General features: G+C 34.5%; 1 protein-coding gene across 1 annotated transcript in view; it reads right to left on the bottom strand.

Annotated features, from left to right (window-relative positions):
* Window positions 1-1,081: 1,081 nt before the first annotated feature.
* Window positions 1,082-21,317, bottom strand: part of LOC106872434 (integral membrane protein 2B) — a 31,030-nt gene continuing 10,794 nt past the window's right edge. The window contains exons 2-6 of the mRNA XM_014919437.3: window positions 12,936-13,112; window positions 11,458-11,691; window positions 10,922-11,032; window positions 7,359-7,506; window positions 1,082-1,801 (exon numbers count right to left, since the gene is read on the bottom strand). Of these exons, the coding sequence (XP_014774923.1) occupies window positions 1,698-1,801; window positions 7,359-7,506; window positions 10,922-11,032; window positions 11,458-11,691; window positions 12,936-13,112 (774 nt within the window). The 3' untranslated portion in view covers window positions 1,082-1,697. The remainder of the gene's footprint in view (window positions 1,802-7,358; window positions 7,507-10,921; window positions 11,033-11,457; window positions 11,692-12,935; window positions 13,113-21,317) is intronic.

Genomic DNA, 21,317 nt, shown 5'->3' on the forward strand with positions numbered 1-21,317 from the left:
CATATAAATATGTATTTACAAATGCACACCTATAAATATTTACAAAAAGATTTCAATCCAATATTTTGATGGGGTCATTTCATTATTTCACAACCAGAAATTACTTTACAAGGCAGGTTAAACTGTCTTTACAGCAAATTTTCGAAAGAGTTATATATATATATATATATATATATATATATATATATATATATGTGTGTGTGTGTGTGTGTATAGATATTATGTATGTTATATGTGATTCAATGAATAAAATTCTATGCCAAAAGTTAGTGATAAAAAGAACAAAGATAAAAAAAAAAGCATCAGAATACAGAATTCTCTACTCTACAGATGCTAAGTTTGACCATACTTAGTTGAATGAAAATTCAGATTATTAAAAATTCTTTGTATTAACTGATATTTTGGGGAAATTCCAAATATATACATATATATATATATATATATATATATATATATAGTAACAATAACATTGTGAAATAATTAAGAAACTACCTTGTTAAACAAAATTAAACTGAAATTATTAAGTAGTATGAAAGCAGATCAATGTTGCCTTTCATTTTTTTCAGGTGGGGTCAATAAATAAAGTCCCAAGTGCAGGGAGAAGGATTGGTGAAATTGTTAGAATAGTGAAGATGCCTTGAAGTATCTTGTTCCAACTCTTTACATTCTGAATTCAAATTTTGCCTAGATGTTGATCACTGCTGGAGTACTCTGTCTGACCCACAATTAGCCAGTGTGTGGACAAGTAGGCCTACAAGCAGCATAAAGAAGCCAGCAGTGGCATGCTGAGGTTTCATCCAGCAGTGGATTTAAAACAGCTGAATGGAAGTGAAAACGTAAGCAAGTATTGAAGTAATTTAACAGCATTACAATAACTCAAAGTTATTTTTTTTCCTAATCTTCACTTGCAGATATTTCAATCACTATGGAATGTCAACTTGCTGAAACGTTTTAGAAAATCTGTATAGAGAAAATAAATATCATATTCATCTTTCTCTTATTTAAAAAAATTAAAATAAATATACATACTTTTAGAAAATCATTTTTTTTTCCATGAAACAAAAATAAAATTAACAAAATAGAATATAAAGAAATATTTTATTATTAAACACTATTTTATTATTGAAAAGTACAATTTCTTTCAAAACTTGGAAAATAAAATATCTAAGAATCATTTCTAATGTTTATAATACAATATTTATGTAATCAGATGCACAGAACAAATCAATTTCCTCCAATGAATCATTAATAACGCATTGGCTATGATTATAAGCAAAAATATTAAAGAGAACCAAAACTCTACAATCAAATATACAAGGATTTATTCAGTGTACAAATAGAAAAAAAAAATTTTAGTACTTTTTATGGTAATATATCCTTAAATATTTTTATATCATTTGGTAAGAAAATTTAAAACAATTAGTGAAACAAAGAAAATATGACTGAAATGTATACATTGGAGAGAGAGAGAGTAAAACAGTAAGCTATCATTTTAGTTTATTTGCTCAATACTTTGACCTAATGTAATATAAAGTGTTTTGCATTATATGAGTATTGGTTAAAATACGTATTTAGGGTTATATGTCTAAACATCTAATAATTCGTTGCAAATATACACTGATGTAGGTTGATCATGATTAATAAACAGAATAAAACAGTAAAAACAAAAACTAGAGATTATGATTCACATAAAATTTTCACAGCATGTTGTTTATGTCCAAAACTTCCAACTTGTGCAAAAATGTTTTGTGATCATACAACCCATATGTAGGATCACTACCTGGTGGATGTCTGGCACGAACTGAAAAAGAACAGTGGAAAAATATAAGGGAAACATAAATATAACCTTTTTTAAACATTTTTTCTTTCATAATAAGTGGCTGACTTTTAAAAATCTAGATATTTTTAAAAAGTGGTTTGACTTATACTGGTTTTCACAACTGTCCATTTCTCAGTTTTCCAAAGACACTAATGTAAAATGTAGATTCAATTCCAGACAGCTTGACTAAGACAAATTAACTGGCCTTGCACATTGGGAATTGTATGAAAGTAGAATCTAAACCATAATTTACTCTTTAATACTTTTTTGACAACAGAACAAAATATTATTGTGGAGGTTAAAACATTAATATTTGTATGAAAGGTTGTGAAGTTGAAAACTGTCCGACGTGGGGAGAAAAGCAGAGAAAGCAACTGTGTTGGGACTGGTGTAATGAAAATTAACGTCAACACAAAGAAAAAACATTATGCAGGCAGTGGCAGTAACAACATGGTGTATGACAGACCTGTCAAATTCATGCTAGTAGAGGGGAAATAGAAATGATGATGATGAAAACATCTGACACTGGGCAAGTTATTTTTCTTCTTCTTTTATATGGATAGTTTAGAGAATACAAAATACTGTTACCTATCTACCTAATGAGCTCTGACATAAGTATTCATTTTACATGTTTTTCCATGCTGGCCTGGTTTAGACACACTTGAGGTAGTAGCTTACAACCAGATGCTTGTTCTGTTGGCAACCCTCTTCTGTTTTTTCAAATAAGAGATTTTGTTTGTTGCATACATTAATGACATAGATGCCAACTTAAAGAATGCCACAGTGCTGAAATATGCAGATGACATCAAGCTATACCTTGAGATAAAAAGGACAGATCCTGAATGCTATAGATCTTTCCTGCAATCAGACATGGACACAATGCAACAATGGATCATGGACTGGCAACTCAAGCTGGCTGTGGACAAGTGTATCATCATGCATTTGGAGAGGAAAAACCCAGAGTCCACATATTCTCAACACAACACTAGTATCAAGAAGTCTTCTTGTGAACGTGACCACAGCATTACTGTTAGCAGCTATATGCACTGGACAAAGCACATTTCTAAAATTGTCAAGAAGGCCGAAGGTGTCTTGGCATCACTCAGCAAGACCTTTGTCAGCCATTTTCCAGCTATGTATTTAAGGCTGTATATGGCTATGATGTGGCCACACTTGGAATTTGCATCACCAGTCTGGAACCCCCATCTTGCTCAGGACATTGACCTCCTGGAAACTGTTCAGAGATGTGCAACCAAGTGAATACTCTTCATCAGGCATCTGCTATACTCTGAATGCCGCCTTGCTTCCCTGGGCAGCTCCAACGCCTGGCAACTGACTTGGTAAACACTCACAAAATTACTAACCATTGTGCCAACAACCACCTTGAGTACCTTTTTGAGCTCCATGTATCTATCATTTTAGTTTATTTGCAAGCCCACAAAGTCAGAAAACAGCACAGCTCCCATAACTTCCAGAAACATTTTTTTCACAAGTAGAGTTGCATCAGTTGTTAGTTGCCGAGACATTGCATACTTTAAACCTCCATAGTTCCTGAAATATGCCAACACTACACTTGATATCCCTGCCTCCATATGCATGCACATATGCATATCATAACTCATACACTGTTCACTTTCCTGACTTTTGTACATAATTCTGTGTACTGTACATGCACCTTTGATGAATTGTAGTGCACCTGAGCAATATACACAATAATTTCATTATATCATTATATTGTGTATATATATATATATATATATATATATATGTGTGTGTGTGTGTGTGTATTTTACTTGCTTTAGTCATTTGACTGCAGCCATGCTTGGGTATCCTTTGCACTTATTTTTAGTAGAAAGTATTGACCCCAGTACTTAGTTTACACACACACACATAAATGCACAAGGACATAAGTGCAAAACAAGGTGGTGAAAATACTCAAATAAATGTTAGAGTAGAATGTTATTTTATTACCCCCCCCCCCCCCAAAAAAACCTCAAGTTTTAACGTGACTATTCACCAGACTTGTGATAATACAAACTAGTAAAGAAATTTTATAAATTGTGAAAATATATAAGCATTTATGGGTACCAGTTCAATGAATAAGCATTTAAAGCTGATTGGGCAACTATTTAAAAAAGTAGTGGTGTATGGTGGGGATTGACTGTAACAGATAAATATATATGAACACTAGTTGAATTGAAAAACTGTGTAAAAGATATGCTGTAGGTACAAGTGAAAAAATAATAATCAGAATGAGATAGACTATGTCAAGGGTATTGCAAGGATTAAACAGAATATAACAGAAGTGGGCCAAAACTTGTGTATGTGTATGTGTGCGTGCATGCAAGTAAATATATGTATTCATATGTTTTTTGTAAAAGGTATAAGCAAAAATAGATTACTCGTCTGCATTATCACAACTGTCTGAAGAAGGGTCATGTGATACTCTGAGAAACAGTTTGGGAAGATTTTTCTTAGCTTTAATAGAATAACGTGTGTGCACAGATATATATCTTTTATCTTTTACTTGTTTCAGTCATTAGACTATGGCCTCGAAAATTTTTTAGTCAAATGAATTGATCCCACTATGTTTTTTTTTAAAGTGTGGTACTTATTCTATTGATCTCCTTTGCCAAACCTCTAAGTTACAGGGATGTAAACAACCCAACACCACTTGTCAATCGGTGGTGGGAGAACAAACGGACCTAAAGACACATGTGTGTGTGTGTATATGTGTATATATATATATATATATATATATATATATATATATATGACAGGCTTCTTTTATATATATATATATATATATATATATATATATATATATATGACAGGCTTCTTTTATATATATATATATATATATATATATATATATATATGACAGGCTTCTTTTATATATATATATATATATATATATATATATATATATATATATATATATATATATATATATATATATACATACACACACACACATACACATACATACACGAACATCACCATTTGACAGGATTCAACAGGTCAGGGAGCTAGGTCTTGCTCCAATGTCTCAGTTTTGGCATGGTTCCCATAGTTGGATGCCCATCTAACTGAATGCATTAGTATTTATTTTTTATTATTATTTGTGGTATCTTCAGAGGTATCGTCTTGCTGTCAGCAAAACTAAAAAACCCTTTCAAGCTCTGCACTGTCTTGTTGCTGCTTGAATCAGTTACCAATCACTAAGAGTTAACTGAATGCTTTTTAATGGTACTGGCATGTTGGGGTTATATTGCAGCTTGCAATCTGAAAATGTCCCCTTGACAGAAAGAACAGGCTTATTGTTAGAGGATGATTATGGTACAAATAACAGAGGAAACAATGTGGGGTGGTAGTAAAAGAGATAATGGAGAGCAAGAGAAAAATAATGTGAGGGATTAGTGCGAAAATGATAGGCTGAAGAGGAGAACCCAGTAATTGGATGGGTCAGCCCATTTTATATGCCTAAATAGGTATAAAGTGGTTTGTTAGGATCCAAGACAATTCTTACAAAAGTTTATAGTTGAGAGAGCATAGGAACAATTATAGAGAAAGGGATAATAAGAGGGAAAGTGAAAAGTAGTATTAGGGATTGGTGAGAGAGTGATTCCACAGTAGGAGATGTAGTGCTAGCTCAGGCTGCATATGGGTGGGGATTAGTGAGAGCTTAAGGGTGATAAAGACAGTGAGAAGAGGAATGGGGTTGAGGAGGAGATGCAATGCTTCTCCACATAACAAATGGGTGGGTAGAGTGGTGTAGAGGAGAAATAGATATGATAAAAAGGGTGTTTTTGGACTAACAACACTTGCAAAAGGTTCAGTGTTTGCTCATTCTTCAGGTAATATTTAATCTGAGTGATGTCAGACATTGGGTGTGCATGAAAGAAACAGATACATTGCTCTGGTTACAATCTCTAAAACCTTACCTGCCATGAATTTTTTTAATTAAATCATCACATAAGCTATTGCTTAAAGTATGATTAGAGCCTATTTCTCAGAAAGTTTCAATACAAAAAATAACTCCAGAAAAAAAAAAAAAGGAGAAAATTCAATGATAATTAATTTGTTACAAGGTCAGCAATTTCAGGGGAAGGGATAAGTCGAATACATCAGCCCCAGTGTTTAACTGGTACTTATTTTATCGACCCTGAAAGGATGAAATGCTAGGTCAGCCTCAGTGGAACTTGAACACTAAATGTAAAGACAGACAAAATGCCAATGACTGTCAGCTCACCACCCAAATGACACTTTATATTAATAGCAAATGTTACAGAAGGTAATTAAATGATTGAGGAAGGGATTAAAGCTTTCCCCCTTAGATTAGAGAGTTCATAACTCCCTTTAAAACAAATGTAAACAAGGGAAGTTTGATTTGTCTGGTGGTATAGAACTGATAGATGCAGTGTGGTTGTGGATTCATGCTGTACAGCACAATAAGAGTTAAGATGGAGGGAGTGTACAATGATTTGTTGAGTGCAGAGTATGTAGCGGGATATGTGCAAATAAGTAGCAAAAATCAGTAGGTGAATATCAAAATCATTTTCCAATGTATGTGAAACAACTGACTGTAAAGATATGTGGTAAATATGCAATTTAGGGATTTAAAAAGTGAAAGTAAATTGATTGGCAGTAATGTTAATGGAATCTTATAATTTCATGAGCACAATCTAAAGTGAATTGACAGGAACACCACCACTGCTTCTCATCGGTTCTTTCTGAACAGCTCAGCAGTTGTGCAGGATTACTGCCTTGCTTACATGTATTGGCTATCACAGTAAGCCACTGAATTACCTTCTGAGAGGTATTTGTTGTTGGGTACAGCACATTGGAATAGTGTATCTCAGCTGTTATTTTTGAAATACTTAAAATATCACTAGAAGGCACTATACAAGTGGATGCTAGTGGACACATCATAACGAGAGAATTCAGTTAATACAGGGGTTTTCAAACTTTTTGACTTGCGGACCCCTTTATATTTCAGGCTTTACCTTTCATAAATGCTTATGAAATTTAAACATAAATATTTGCTTAAAATAACATATTTTTACATTTATTTACTTAACAGTATTTAACAAATAGGTTTATTGTCAATTAAAAAATTTCGATTAAAAAACATATATAAAATCAAATTGCCCATAAAAAGTATTTGCTGTCCACGAACCACAGTTTGAAAACCCCTGAGTTAATAGAGTTTAGGATTTATCAGTTTTCTCTACGCTGTCTATATGAAGTTAGGAAAATGTCACTGTTGTCAATTCTGGCCAATTTACTTTCATTGTTTGAAACTAATACACTGCATTTTAATTGGGTATGTAATATAACTAAAAAAAATAACATGGAATGGTTAACAGGAAGTACAAGAGCAAAAACTTATAACGAAACACTTAAACAAGACAGGGTTGGGTGTTATGACGTCAGGCAAAAAAATATTCTCAAGGGTGTCAGCATGTTAAAAAAAAAAAAAAAAGACAATTAATAAAACAAATGGCAGATGATGATAGTAATGACCAGCAAAACTTACACTTGTCAAGCTTTCTCAACATGTATGTATCAAATGTACCACATTCCTTTCTTACTTGCTGTCCCAGTATGCTCAGATCCTTGGTTGCTGGATGTACAATAGTGTAAGTCTGTCTTACAACAGTAGCACGAGGAACATAGTAGCCACTCTGCAACAACACAATAACAACACTCAGTTTAAAAATAAAATATAAAAGAATTGGTTCTTAAAGAATATACTCAATAACTAACTTTCACTGTCAACAAATATCTGAATGATTTAATCAAATATCTATACTAGAAAATGATACAAATGTATATTTTACTAACAAAGATTAAGGAATATATTTAAATTTAGAATTTAATACTTTAATTATTCTATAATTAAAATTTAGTTATTTTTCATATGCCTGCTTTCCATGGTTTATTTTTATAATTGCAGATATTACTTGTAAATATGCTAATTCTTAAAACTACTAAAAATCCAAACATTTATCAGACTGGTAAAGGCAAACATCAAGCAAAGGACAAAGAGCAAATGTAACCATCTGTTACTACAGTGACTAGGTATCTGGGTTTATTATATTCTCAATGGTCAAAATGAACCAAAATATACAGCAAATGTAACTATCTCCTGCTAAAGTGACTAGTTATCTGTTTCATTGACTGAACTGACAGGAAACAACAAGACTCCTGTTAGAACCAACAATGATAACAAAAATTTATTTGTGCCAGAATATACAAAGAATTTGAAAACAGCTTTGCTTAGTTATTTTTAAGAAGACACTAGACCTAGCCACAATCTTTCCAAGAAAACGAAACCATAAGATTATTATTTTTTAAAACTTTTTCCTTTGAAGCATTTACTGTGGAAACAAATCATTATACAGAACAAAAAACAAAAACAGGTAGTTTGAAGTTTCCCCACATATTTATAAGAAATCCAAATATTTTTAGGAACATTGTGTGTGTATGCATATATTTAATTTATATATATATATATATATATATATATATATATATATATGTGTGTGTGTGTAAATTTGATTTATAAATATATGTTTGCGCTTTTATGTATGTGTGTGAGTTTATTTCATTTAGCTGATGGCATGTATATTCTATTCTATAGTTTTCTTCAAAGATAAATTCCAGTATTTTGTTGTTTTATCTTTGTGGTACACTTGTCTTATATGAATTAAGTTCAACTGATAGATAATCCAGTAATTTAAAAAATCCTTCTATATTAAAATTTTGTTATATACTCAATGAATATTAGCTGATAGCTCATTTTCTATGGTGATGTTTGAACAGAATTTCAATAATTTTGTATTTTGCTGAATTTATCTATATCTACCAGAAATTAGATTCAATTTGAGATGAACATTATGCAATAGATTTGGTTAAGAACCTTGTTAAATTGTATTCTAAAAATCATATGATGATAAATAACAAAGTCAGAATTGTTTTACGAAACCAGTATAAATTCACAATTATTTTAAAATTTAATTGAAACTCATAAGGAATGTATTTTGGTAAGAAATTCAATAACAAAAGAGATAAGGTTAATCCTGGTAAGCAGTGTACCTTTGTGCAAAAGATGCAGCAGGAAACACTCATACTTTACAACTAACATTAAGAAATACAGTCAGTTATGAAAGTGTCTGTTCCATAAATATAGGTCAATTTTAAATAACACACAAACATGTTTGCATATCAAAACCAAAATCAAATGGAAATTGTGGTTGTGATCCCTGTGCTGGTGGCACATAAATAGCACCAACCGATCGTGGTCGTTGCCAGCCCCCTCTGGCCCATGCCAGTGGCACATAAAAGCACCCACTACACTCTCGGAGTGGTTGGCGCTAGGAAGGGCATCTAGCTGTAGAAACACTGCCAGATCAGACTGGAGCCTGGTGCAGCCTCCTGGCTTCCCAGACCCCAGTTGAACCGTCCAACCCGACATTAAATGATGATGATGATGACCTACCCATATATACATACACACATGTGTGTATCTATCTATCTATCTCTCTCTCTCTATATATATATATATAGTGTTTAAAGGATATATATATATATATATATCCTTTAAACACTAATGACTATATAGAAAATAACAAACTTAACAAATAGATGTAATCTTTAACCCCATACATACGCAATCATCACCTTAACCACTGTAACAGGGGTTCCCAACTTAGAATAAGATGGCATTTCAGGTGTAATGAAGAAACTATTAGAAAATCAATATTTTCATCTTCAAATGCAGAGAATGTAAAATTTTATCAAACATTTCCATGGCTGTGAAGTTAAGAAGCTTGCTTTTCAACCACAGAGTTTTGGGTTCCATCTCCTTCAACAAATCCAATGTAGGTCACATGGAATTTGTTGAAGGAGATTTTCCACAGCTTCATGCCCTTCTTGCTGCTAACCCTCACTCATTTCCAAGCAAAGTAATATTTCCCCATGGACAGACATGTTTTCGTGGAAGATGAGGAACAAGTGGGCCCCATTTCTCAAAGCCTTTTCATTAGTTTTAATTGATCAAGAAAAATCAAGATGAAATTTTTAAAATTCATCATCATCATCATCATCATCGTTTAACGTCCGCTTTCCATGCTAGCATGGGTTGGACGATTTGACTGAGGACTGGTGAAACCGGATGGCAACACCAGGCTCCAGTCTGATTTGGCAGAGTTTCTACAGCTGGATGCCCTTCCTAACGCCAACCACTCAGAGAGTGTAGTGGGTGCTTTTACGTGTCACCCGCACGAAAACGGCCACGCTCGAAATGGTGTCTTTTATGTGCCACCCGCACAAGCCAGTCCAGGGGCACTGGCAACGATCTCGCTCGAAAATCCTACAGGAGCCAGTCAGGCGGTACTGGCAACGGCCACGCTCAAAATGGTGCATCTCATGTGCCACCCGCACAAGAACCAGTCCAGGGGCACTGGCAACGATCTTACTTGGCTTGCCGGGTCTTCTCACGCACAGCCCATTTCCAAAGGTCTCGGTCCGTAGTCATCGCCTCGGTGAGGCCCAATGTACGAAGGTCTTGCCTCACCACCTCAGCCCAGGTCTTCCTGGGCCTACCTCTTCCACGGGTTCCCTCAACTGTTAGGGTGTGGCACTTTTTCACGCAGCTATCCTCCTCCATTCTCACCACATGTCCATACCAGCGCAATCGTCTCTCTTGCACGCCACAACTGATGCTTCTAATGTTCAGCTTTTCTCTCAAGATACTTACACTCTGACGGGTATTCACATTGACATTACACATCCAACGGAGCATACTGGCTTCATTCCTTGCGAGCTTACGTATGTCCTCAGCAGTTACAGCCCATGTTTCACTGCCATGTAGCATGGTTGTTCGTACGCATGCGTCATACAGTCTGCCTTTTACTCTGAGTGAGAGTCCCTTTGTCGCCAGCAGGGGTAAGAGCACTCTAAACTTTGCCCAGGCTATTCTTATTCTAGCAGCTACACTTTCAGCGCACCCACCCCCACTACTAACTTGGTCGCCCAGATAGCGGAAGCTATCGACTACCTCTAGTTTTTCACCCTTGTAAATTAAATTAAACCTACATTTAACTTAGTAAGCAAGTCCAGTAGGTTCTTGGGAGGAGCAATTACAGACTGGTTCAATTTCATAACAAAACACTTTTTAATGTCTTTGTCCACGATAGTAGTAAAGTTCTGAAAATAGAAATTAAGAAAAAAGTAATTTACAATTGAAAAATCAGAACATATCTAAATTTCATTTTCAATTCAATAATTTTACTTGATATATTGTGATATAAAATTCAAGCAAAAGAGTGAATGATATTTTTTTAATTGTATTTAGAATAGGTATTAGAAACTGGCAACAGATTTTACATTTATATATTATTTCCCCTACAACTTTTTCTTTCATGCTGTAGTCCTAAAAACTAAAATAAAAAAAAATAAAAACCGACCAAGTCAGAAACTAATGATGACAGTGTATTTGACTAGTGATTAAGAAATTCTTCAATCAGTCAAATTTTGAACAACTTGCTCCATCACCTAGTAAATAAAGGACAGGTTGCTAATATTTCAACTTCAAAGTATACAATGGCTAAATTACAAACACAAGTACTCACCCTTTCAAAATCATGAAAAATCACTGCATCCTTACAATCATCAAATTTGGGTATCTCAACTCTTTCAAAATAATTGTCAATTACTTCAACATTTTCTTCAAAAAATGAAATTGCACGAAGATTTGAGTCTGGGTGCCCATGAGTTCGAAGCTTGTTGGACACTGGGGAAGAATGCTTGTAATTCCTCATTACAAAATCCTGAACGTAGGTTACTCCACATCGCCCTCTGGTTACCTGTAAAAGATACAGATTTAAATTATTAACACATTCCATTTTCTTTACACTAAAGACAAATTTAGCTGTAACTGTTTAAAATGAAACAAAAGAAAACCATTTCTAAATAAATAACATGTTCTCAAAGAAGCTAATAGTAAAAACAAGTTTTTCACCAGAGATTGTAATTTTCTATCAGACAAATATATCTTTATGTAATTTTCATTAAATAATTTAATTCCTATGCAAGCTTGTAATATTGTATTTCATGTTTTATTCAGAAAATGTTACTCAAGTTTTTCCCTATCTCATCAACAGTGTGGCCTAATGGTTAGAGTGTTGCACTCATAATCTTACAATTGTGGTTTTAATTCTGAGACCAGGTGGTGCATGTGTTCATGAGCAAAAACTTCATTTCATGTTGCTCCTATCCACTCAGCTATGAGTTCCAGCAATGGCTAGGAAGTTAGCCCTGCAAAGGACTGGCATCTTGTTCAGGTGAAGGGGTCATGTATTGTCAGTTACTTATACACTATGGAAACCAGGTTACGGTCAGGCTTCATGAGTCCTAAATCATCAGATTAAGGAGACAGTCATGCTGTAAACATTATCTGGCAAGCAACATTGCACCTTTATAAATGCATTTTTGTTTTCATCAGTCACATTACACTGTGCAACAAAATTTTCATTTTTTTGTTTTTGTCTTTGGTCATTGTTATTTCCTATCAACTTCTATCTAGAAATCAAAGGAAATGACTACTATTCTCTTCAAACTTTGCTTTTGTGACCTGGACATCAATGTTTTGAAACTGATCTGTTTCCCATTACATTTCAGAAAGATTCAGCATTGAGTTGCTAAAACCAAAATATTGTTATAGCAAATATTCTGCTCAATACCACAGATTTGCTTGTCAATTGCTTGACCATGTCTCTTAGTGACTGATAATATGTGCATCACTGAACATGAGCAGCAGCAGAGGAGGAGAATCATAGCTATGTGTTCAGAAGAATCCTTTGAGGTTTGAATAAATGTAACAGAAGAAAGTTTAAAGGAAATATTGGCCTTTTTCTTACTTTCTAGGGGTAAGCAAATAGCAGTTGCTACCCAAGGGCAAAAATCGTGTTACACAGTGTTATATTTTGAAATACTTTCAATTTCTTTTTAGTTTTAGAGAAAATTTTTTCTGTACTATAACAGTAGTTTTCATCAAACTTATACATTTAGAAATTTCATTGCAAAAGATAAGTAAAACATTTTTATTTACCTTCTGTCTCAGGCGTGTATACAAGTAAATTCCACCTATAACACCAGCAGAAAGAACCAATAAAGAGAAGAAAAGCAAACTGAGATTCACACATGTCTTCGATCTCTTTGGAATGAATGTCACATGGATTGCTTTAGCAGCCTTTGAAGAGTCAGCATCTTTATCTTTGTCGCCAGTCTGAGAAGTGGAGAAGAAAAATATTTTTAGAAAATAAATAACCCTTCTTCAGACAATAAACATTCAACAACTTGCTATAACAATATTAAAAATTAAATAAATAGAATTGCTTGTTAAAATAACAAAAACAAAAAGAATAATGTAACAAAAATGTGTTGCTTAGACACAAGCATTTCCCTTTTCTTAGAAAAGGCTTAGAGCCCATTGACATATGCATCGAGTGGTTCAATTAGAAACTTGACAAAAAAAAAAAAAAACATACAGAATGAAGTTAGTTTTAATGCTTGTAATTCAGGAAAATCTTCAGCCTCTAGTTCAGTACACTTATTACTTACCAGCTTATTTCTTTTCCAAGGAAGGATACATCTACAATATGGAGACATTTCTACAGAACAGTTTTTAATGCCTGCAATATCCCTGGATACAGGATATTGTATCTTTTCTTAAATGATCACATTTTTATGAGATGCTTCCTAATTCATCTTTGACAATAGTCTTTCACTCTATTTTAACTCCTGCATTTGATTTTGCAGACGTGTATGCTTGTCAAGAGCAGGGCTCGTTAACCACTGTTCCTGAAGGCCAGCAACGGTCTTCCTCGATCACAAGTGAGCGGCCATCATGTATAAGTATATATACACACATATATATATATATATATATATATATATATATATATATATATATATGTATATATACATATATACACACATATACATGCATATACACATACACACACACACATATATATATATATATGATGATGGCCGTCCACTCGTGACTGAGGAAGACCATTGCCGACCTGCAGGAACATTGTGCGCTCTAGGACTAACTTATATTTTGCATTTGCGGCTCCGTTGGTGGCTAATGAGCCCTGCTCTTGACAAGCATACACGACTGCAAACATTGCAGACCCAGCTTCCCCCATTCACTACATGAGCTGTGCGCTTTCACGCTACTCACTTAAGTTCTTCACGCTGAATACGTGCTCTCTCAAAAGTGTCGATCCCCTCCTTAACCTGCTTCCTCCATCTGTGGCGATGACAGGCATTGTTCTCCCAGTCAGTGTCCTGCATATCACAGGCCTTTAATAAGGACTTGACACAGTCCTTAAATCGCAGCCTTAGTTTCTGCAAGAGTCTCCTTCCATTCACAAGTTCTCTATATAGCATCTGCTTAGGGATCCTGCTATCCTTCATTCTAATAAGGTGTCCAATCCAACGTAGCAATGGTGCTTGTGCACCATTGCCTCAATACTCATGATATCAGCTGTCCTCAGGACCTGTGTGTTTGGAATTTTTGAGGTCCAGCCAACATTGAGAATGTGTCTGAGACATCTCTGATGAAAACGTTCAAGGACTCTTACCTGACGTTTGTAAAGAGTTCATGTCTCACATGAGTAGAGGAGCAATACATATACATACACACATATATATATATACATACACACAGATATACATATATATATATACACACACATATATATATACATATACACACACATATATATATACATATACACACATATATATACACACATAAATACATATACATACATATATACATATATATATATATATATATATATATATAAATATATATACATTATATATAAATATATGTATGTGTATATATAAATATACATACCTATACACATACATATATATGTATACATATACACACACACATATATATACACACATACATATACACAGGGTGCATATGGTATTTGAGGACATACCTTTTATGGGTCATTGCTGCATTTTTTGCTAACTCTGTTTAATCTTTGTTTCAGAAAATAATAATCGCAGCCCCTCAGCTTACTCAGGAAAGGAAGAGACATGCCGTTATTGTGGTTATAAAGGCTGAGAATAACAATTTAGAAATATCTTCATTTCTAAAAGTTGGCAGATCTTTCGTCTACAAAGATGGAAATATATCAAAGCATAAAAAACATTCTAAACACTCTGAAATCTTCAGAACACCTGAATTTATCCAACAAGTTCAACAGACCATTGATTACAATCCCAGAAAGTCCATGAGGTCAATTGCAAGCTGGTTTCCATGTGCCAGAAGGAACAGTCAGAAATGTCCACAAAGACATCAGATATGTCTTATATGATGAGGAAAGGTCAATTTGTCAGAAAAAGAAAAAGAAAATCACTACATCAGATCTAAAAGGCTCTTAAACAAACTGAAAAATCCAGCAGAAGAAGCTTCTATTTCGTTTTTCTCAAATGAGAAAAACTTCGACCAAGATCAAAAAGTTCACAGAAGAAATCACAGTTCCAAGTATTATGCATACAAAATTTCCTGCAACTGTCATGGTTTTAGGGGTCGTCAGCAATGAAGGACATGTGATGCCTCCTTACTTCTTTCCACAAGGTTTTAGAGTTAACTCTGCTGTCTACATTGAAGTCCTGGAAATAATTGTTAAGCCCTGGATAGACAGTATATGCAAGAGCATATATATTTCAGTAAGACTCTTTACTATCACACATGGCTCTAGTAACATAGGAATGGATGGCTGAAAATTTTCATGATCACATAAACCCTAACATTTGGCCTCCTAATTCCCCAGATCTCAATCCTTTGGACTATTACATGTGGAATATTGTTGAGAGAGAGGTCAATGAACATGGCCAAAACACCAAAGATTCTTTGGAAGCTGCTATAGTCGGAGTAATGTCCAAAATGAACCAGGACCACTTGATTTGAGCTTGTAGATGATTTAGATCTCATATAGAAGCAGTTGTTGAAGCTGAAGGTGGCTTTATTGAATAACATTATAGAAAAGAAGGTTTATTTTTATTCTCATCACATTTTTTTTAATAAATAAATTTATTATCTGTTATTATACATGTTTTTTTATAAACATAAGTTTGTCCTCAAATAACTTACGCACCTTGTAAACATATATACATTCACATATATACACATATATATATATATATATACATACACAAACATATGGCAAATGAAAGACAGAAGATGGAATATACATACATATATATATATATGTGTACACACACATATATACACATGCATATATATATATATATACATACAAACACACATACACATAGTGAAACTATTTATAACTTACTCTGCTGAAGAATAAAATTATGAAGTTCTATTAATAATAATAAAAAAAGGTATGTTTACTTAAATATCCTAGCAGGTATAAATAGTTACACAGAACTGTAACAGTTCCCATCTGAAGACTGCAGAAGCATGAGACTAAACTCACAAAATAACCACTAAATTTAAATAGACCATAAACTCTACAACACCTCCCTCATTTGTTTGAAACAGTTGTGTGTGTGTATGTATATATATATATATATACAACTATAAAAGTGAGTTTGTATGTATGAGTGTGTGTATGCTCCTTATTCATTCCAAAACCAAGGTGCCGATTTTGAAGTATGGGGTATCAAAAGATTCAGTACTATTTCAGCTACCAATCAAACTTTATTTTAATTGACATATTTGCATTACAAAAATTTTAAATTATAATCTTTTCCTTAAGTCATCTATTGTAAACATTTTAGATGACATCACATTTTCTATGGGAGCGTGTACTTTAAAAGGTATCCATCATCACAACACACGTCTTTCACTTTCTCATCTCCTTCACTTCTGCTCTCTCTCCTCTTTCAATTTCTGCTCTCTTCAAAGAATAAAGAAATAAATTTGTTACAGAATGACCAAGAGAAATGCAGAATAAGAAAAAGACAGAGACAAGAGAAAGAAACAGACAAAAAACAGGTTTCTATAGGAGAAGTTGAAAGATGGAGAGCAAATGAGAGACAGACACTGATGTTCCATAGTTGAAAGTGAAAAAAGACGGCACAAAGAGCGAGGGAAAGAGGGAGAGAAGGGGACACTGATAACCCCAGAACTGGAAGTTTCAGGCCATTTTCACTTTCGTTCCATGTTTCACGTATGCGTAGAATTAGGCATCATCTCTCTCTTTCAATTTCTGATTATAATGTACAGAGAACTCATGCTGTCAACAAGTCACAACTTCCACTAATTAATTGGAATTAAGGTACGCAAAAATAACTTCCTTTGGCGCACACACACACAGTTAGTCCCCACTCTCTTATCTCTTTCCTCAATTTACTCACATTCCTGTTTTCCGAACAGGACATTTGCATTTCGCCCCAAAGTGGGTAACTGATAGGTGGCTGAGGTGGGGGAAGGGGCATCCAGCATTTCTTTCAGAAAAATTAAACTTTCAAAAACAAATTATATTTCTTATATTCATAATCTCTCTTTTTCCACGTGGATAACAAAATCCAAAAAACAGTTAAAAATTAAGAAATTTCGGTGGGGAGGGGGAAATTATAATTTTGAAAACGTGATTTCTGCACAAAATCATATTAAGCCATTTGGTGGATGAGTTACTACCCCCACAACTGATCCTTCCGATTCTTTGATTCCTTTGTTTTCGATGACAGATATTTCGAATATGCAAAAAAACACATTTTCAAACTTTTTAATTCCTCTCCACACCCAAGTTTTAAATTTTTAACATTTTTTTCGAAATATTTTTTTAATCTATGTGGAAAAGTATGGAGATTAAGAATATGGGGGGAAAAATACAAATTCTAATTTCAAATTTTTTATGAAAAACTCCAAAGTTGATCCACACCCCATCCCGCTGTCTAAAAGTGAAAATGAATGGCTGTTTGATCCGTTTCTGCATGCATAGATTTATAGTGAAAGAGCAAAAGGACCACGGCATGTGAAGCCCTCACCATGAAACTCGATATGCTAAAAATAACAGCTAAATGTCTGGACTTGGTCACCTAGGTAATGGAAGCTATCAACTACTTCTAGTTTTTCTCTGCACATTTTCAGTGTTTATTGCTCCTGAGCATCTGCCACATACAAAAACTATCTTCCCAGTTAACCTTCCTCTGACATTGCTGCACCTCTTACATGTCCATAGCTTACACTGGGTACATCTTATGGAGTTTCTACCTACACCTTTTCTACAGATCAAGCAGGGCCATCTACCTGAAGGGATTTGTGGTTTGTCTGCCTTCCTTGACTCTAAGGCCCTTCGATTCTAATCCTTGCTTCCACACCTGAAACTTTATATATATATATGTATATATATGTGTGTGTGTGTGTGACAGAGTGTACATATATATATACAAATGTATATATATATATATATATAGGTGCAAGTGTGACTGTGTGGTCAAGAAGTTCACTTGCCAACTGCATGGCTTCAGGTTCAGTCCTGAGTGGTCTGATAGAAGCTGAAAGAAACCTATTGTATACACATGTGTACATGTATAGGAGTGTGTGCATGCAAGTGCCTCTCCATCCTGACACTGCATGGCAGCAATAAATTAATGCCATTGTCACTTATATCCAACACTTCATGAAAATGCATCTGGCCACAGAGACTGAGAAATAACTTAGTAACAGTTTAGGGCTGGTGACAGAAAGGGCAATCTAGATGTAGAAAATCTGCCTCAACAAACTCCCATATAACTCATGCAAGCACATAAAAGTGAACGTAATGATGATGATAGTGAAATGTAGGTTAAAGAGCATATAACTTTCGATAATGTACTTTCTCTCATGAAATCTGCCTAAACAATAGTTAATTCTTTTCTATGTAATTAATTATAGAGAAAGCTTTTAATGTTTTTTTAATGTATATGATTAATTTTATGAGCCATAAAAATATGTTTCTGTAGAGTTGCTTCTCCAGTAAAATATACCATGTGACTTACTCCATCATGAAAAACTAAAATAGGTTTAAATTAGATGACATCATGGTTAAGAAGTTTGCTTCACAATTTCACAATTCCAGGTTTGGTCCTACTGTATGGCACCTTGGGAGTCTTCTACTACAGCCTTGGCTGACTAAAGCCTCGATAGTGAATATGGTAGGTGGTAAGTGTAGGAAGCCTGTTGTCTGTCTGTATGTGTAAGCATATGCGTGTAGCCTCTTTCCCAAGCATACATTGATCTACAGAAGACCTAGACAATCTCTAGTCAAGTGGTTACTTGGAAGACTAAAAGTTGAACAATGGTTGGTGAGAGCAGTGCAAGTTATGTATAATGATATATTCAGTAAAGTGAGTGTTGGAAACGAGTTCAACAAGAAATTTGGAGTGCAGGTAGGTGTCTACCAAGCTCAGTTATCAAACCCTCTCATCATCCTTTTAGGGCCATAACAGTGAACTTCAAGACCAGCTGCTCATGGGAGTCACTGTATATGCTGATGACTTAGTTTTGAGAGCAAAGATTATTGAAAATTTAAAGCACAAAAAAAAAAAAAAAAAAAAAATCCTGAAGTGGAATCAAAACCTAGAATTATGAAATCTCAATTCTGCTCTGACTAATCTCCTGAGACTACCTTTCCTTTCCATTACCTACTTCCATCTTATTTTTACTTCAAATACTATTTTATCCACCTATGTATAACGTGGGCTAGCACATCTCCCACTGTCCACTCACTCTCTAACCTCCAAATGCATGTTTTCACTTTCCCTCCCATTACCCCCTTATACTATCTCTACTCTCTCTCAACAATAAATCTGTGTAACTTTAGTAAGACCACAAGAAAACTGACCAATCCCAGTATTCAACCCACCCCATTATCAATACCAATACCACTTTATCCTTCTCCGTAATTGCTTCAAGCAGTGACAATACAGTGCTTGAGAAGGCTCTTTAATCTCAGACAGCAAGACAACATCTTTTGTGTCTGTCCACACACAAACACAAAGCACCCAGTACATTCTGTAAAGTAGTTGGTGTTAGGAAGGGTATCCAGCCATAAAAACATGCCACAAATGAGACATTGGAGCAAATCTTATTGAACCATCCTATCCATTCCAGCATGAAAAGCAGATGGAAAATAACATACATACAAATGATTCTGTGTGCTAAATTTCAAATCTCTTGTCAATAGTCTTGTGACCTACCATCATCATTATTGCCTGATTAATTCACACTTTATATACCTATGTTGTTGTTGTTGGCACTCCGTCGCTTACAACGTCGAGGATTCCAGTTGATCCGATCAACGGAACAGACTGCTCGTGAAATTAACGTGCAAGTGGCTGAGCACTCCACAGACACGTGTACCCTTAACATAGTTCTCAGGGAGATTCAGCGTGACAGTGTGACAAGGCTGACCCTTTGAATTACAGGCACAACAGAAACAGGAAGAAAGAGTGAGGGGAAAAACTGGTGAAAGAGTACAGCAGGGTTCGCCACCATCCCCTGCTGGAGCCTCGTGGAGCTTTAGGTGTTTTCACTCAATAAACACTCACAACGCCCAGTCTGGGAATTGAAACCACGAGTCCGCTGCCCTAACTACTGGGCTGTTGCGCCTCCACGTTTATACCTATATACAGCCACCTATCTACATTTCTCCAATGATAAGTTCTCAACAACATCAGACGCAAATTGTTATTGGTTTCCATGAACACTAGGTGTCTCAATTAGCTGAATTCTTAACTCAATTAACTAAATATCCATCTACCTATTTAACTGTTAAATATCATGCAGCTGGCACTCAGATTAATTTCATTTTATAGCACACTCTTACTCTACTGTAACAAATATGTATATATGTTCACTTAGCAATTCACCTGCTAATACTTTACATTACTGGGAGGCTGTAGTTTTGCTAAAAAGCTTCAATAGAAGTAAAACATTCTCAAAGTTATCTTCTGTATTATTGGTTTACTAATTATTTGAATAGTGTGGCTTTCTGATATTCTAAGCATTAAATATACTTTTATTTACTCACCAGATATCAGATTAATATAATTCAGTTTACAATCAGGTTTGAGTTTTCAGCCAGGAAATTTAAATGTTAATTGTACACAAAATACTACTAAATACTTTGTTCAGTTTACAGAATTTATGCATTGGGTTGGCCAAAAAGTCCATTTAGTATTTGTCAACACTAATCTTCAAGCACTCAAATCAGTCTGTCCCTTGTGTATATGCATTAGTTAGACACTTGACACTTCAAAGCAGTATTTTATGTTTGAGATCAAACTGGAAATGGAGGACCAACATGAATATTATCGACACCTCATGCTTTTTTTTAATTTAAAGAAGGCAGGAAAGCAGTGGAAACCTACAGGAAGATAAGCACTGTGTACAGTAAACATGTGTGCCAGAAGTGGTCTTCAAAATTTTGATGAAGGAGTTAGT

Source organism: Octopus bimaculoides, chromosome 8 (genome assembly GCF_046866305.1).
Source record: "Octopus bimaculoides isolate indiv1 chromosome 8, ASM4686630v1, whole genome shotgun sequence".
Classification (NCBI taxonomy): Eukaryota; Metazoa; Mollusca; class Cephalopoda; order Octopoda; family Octopodidae; genus Octopus; species Octopus bimaculoides.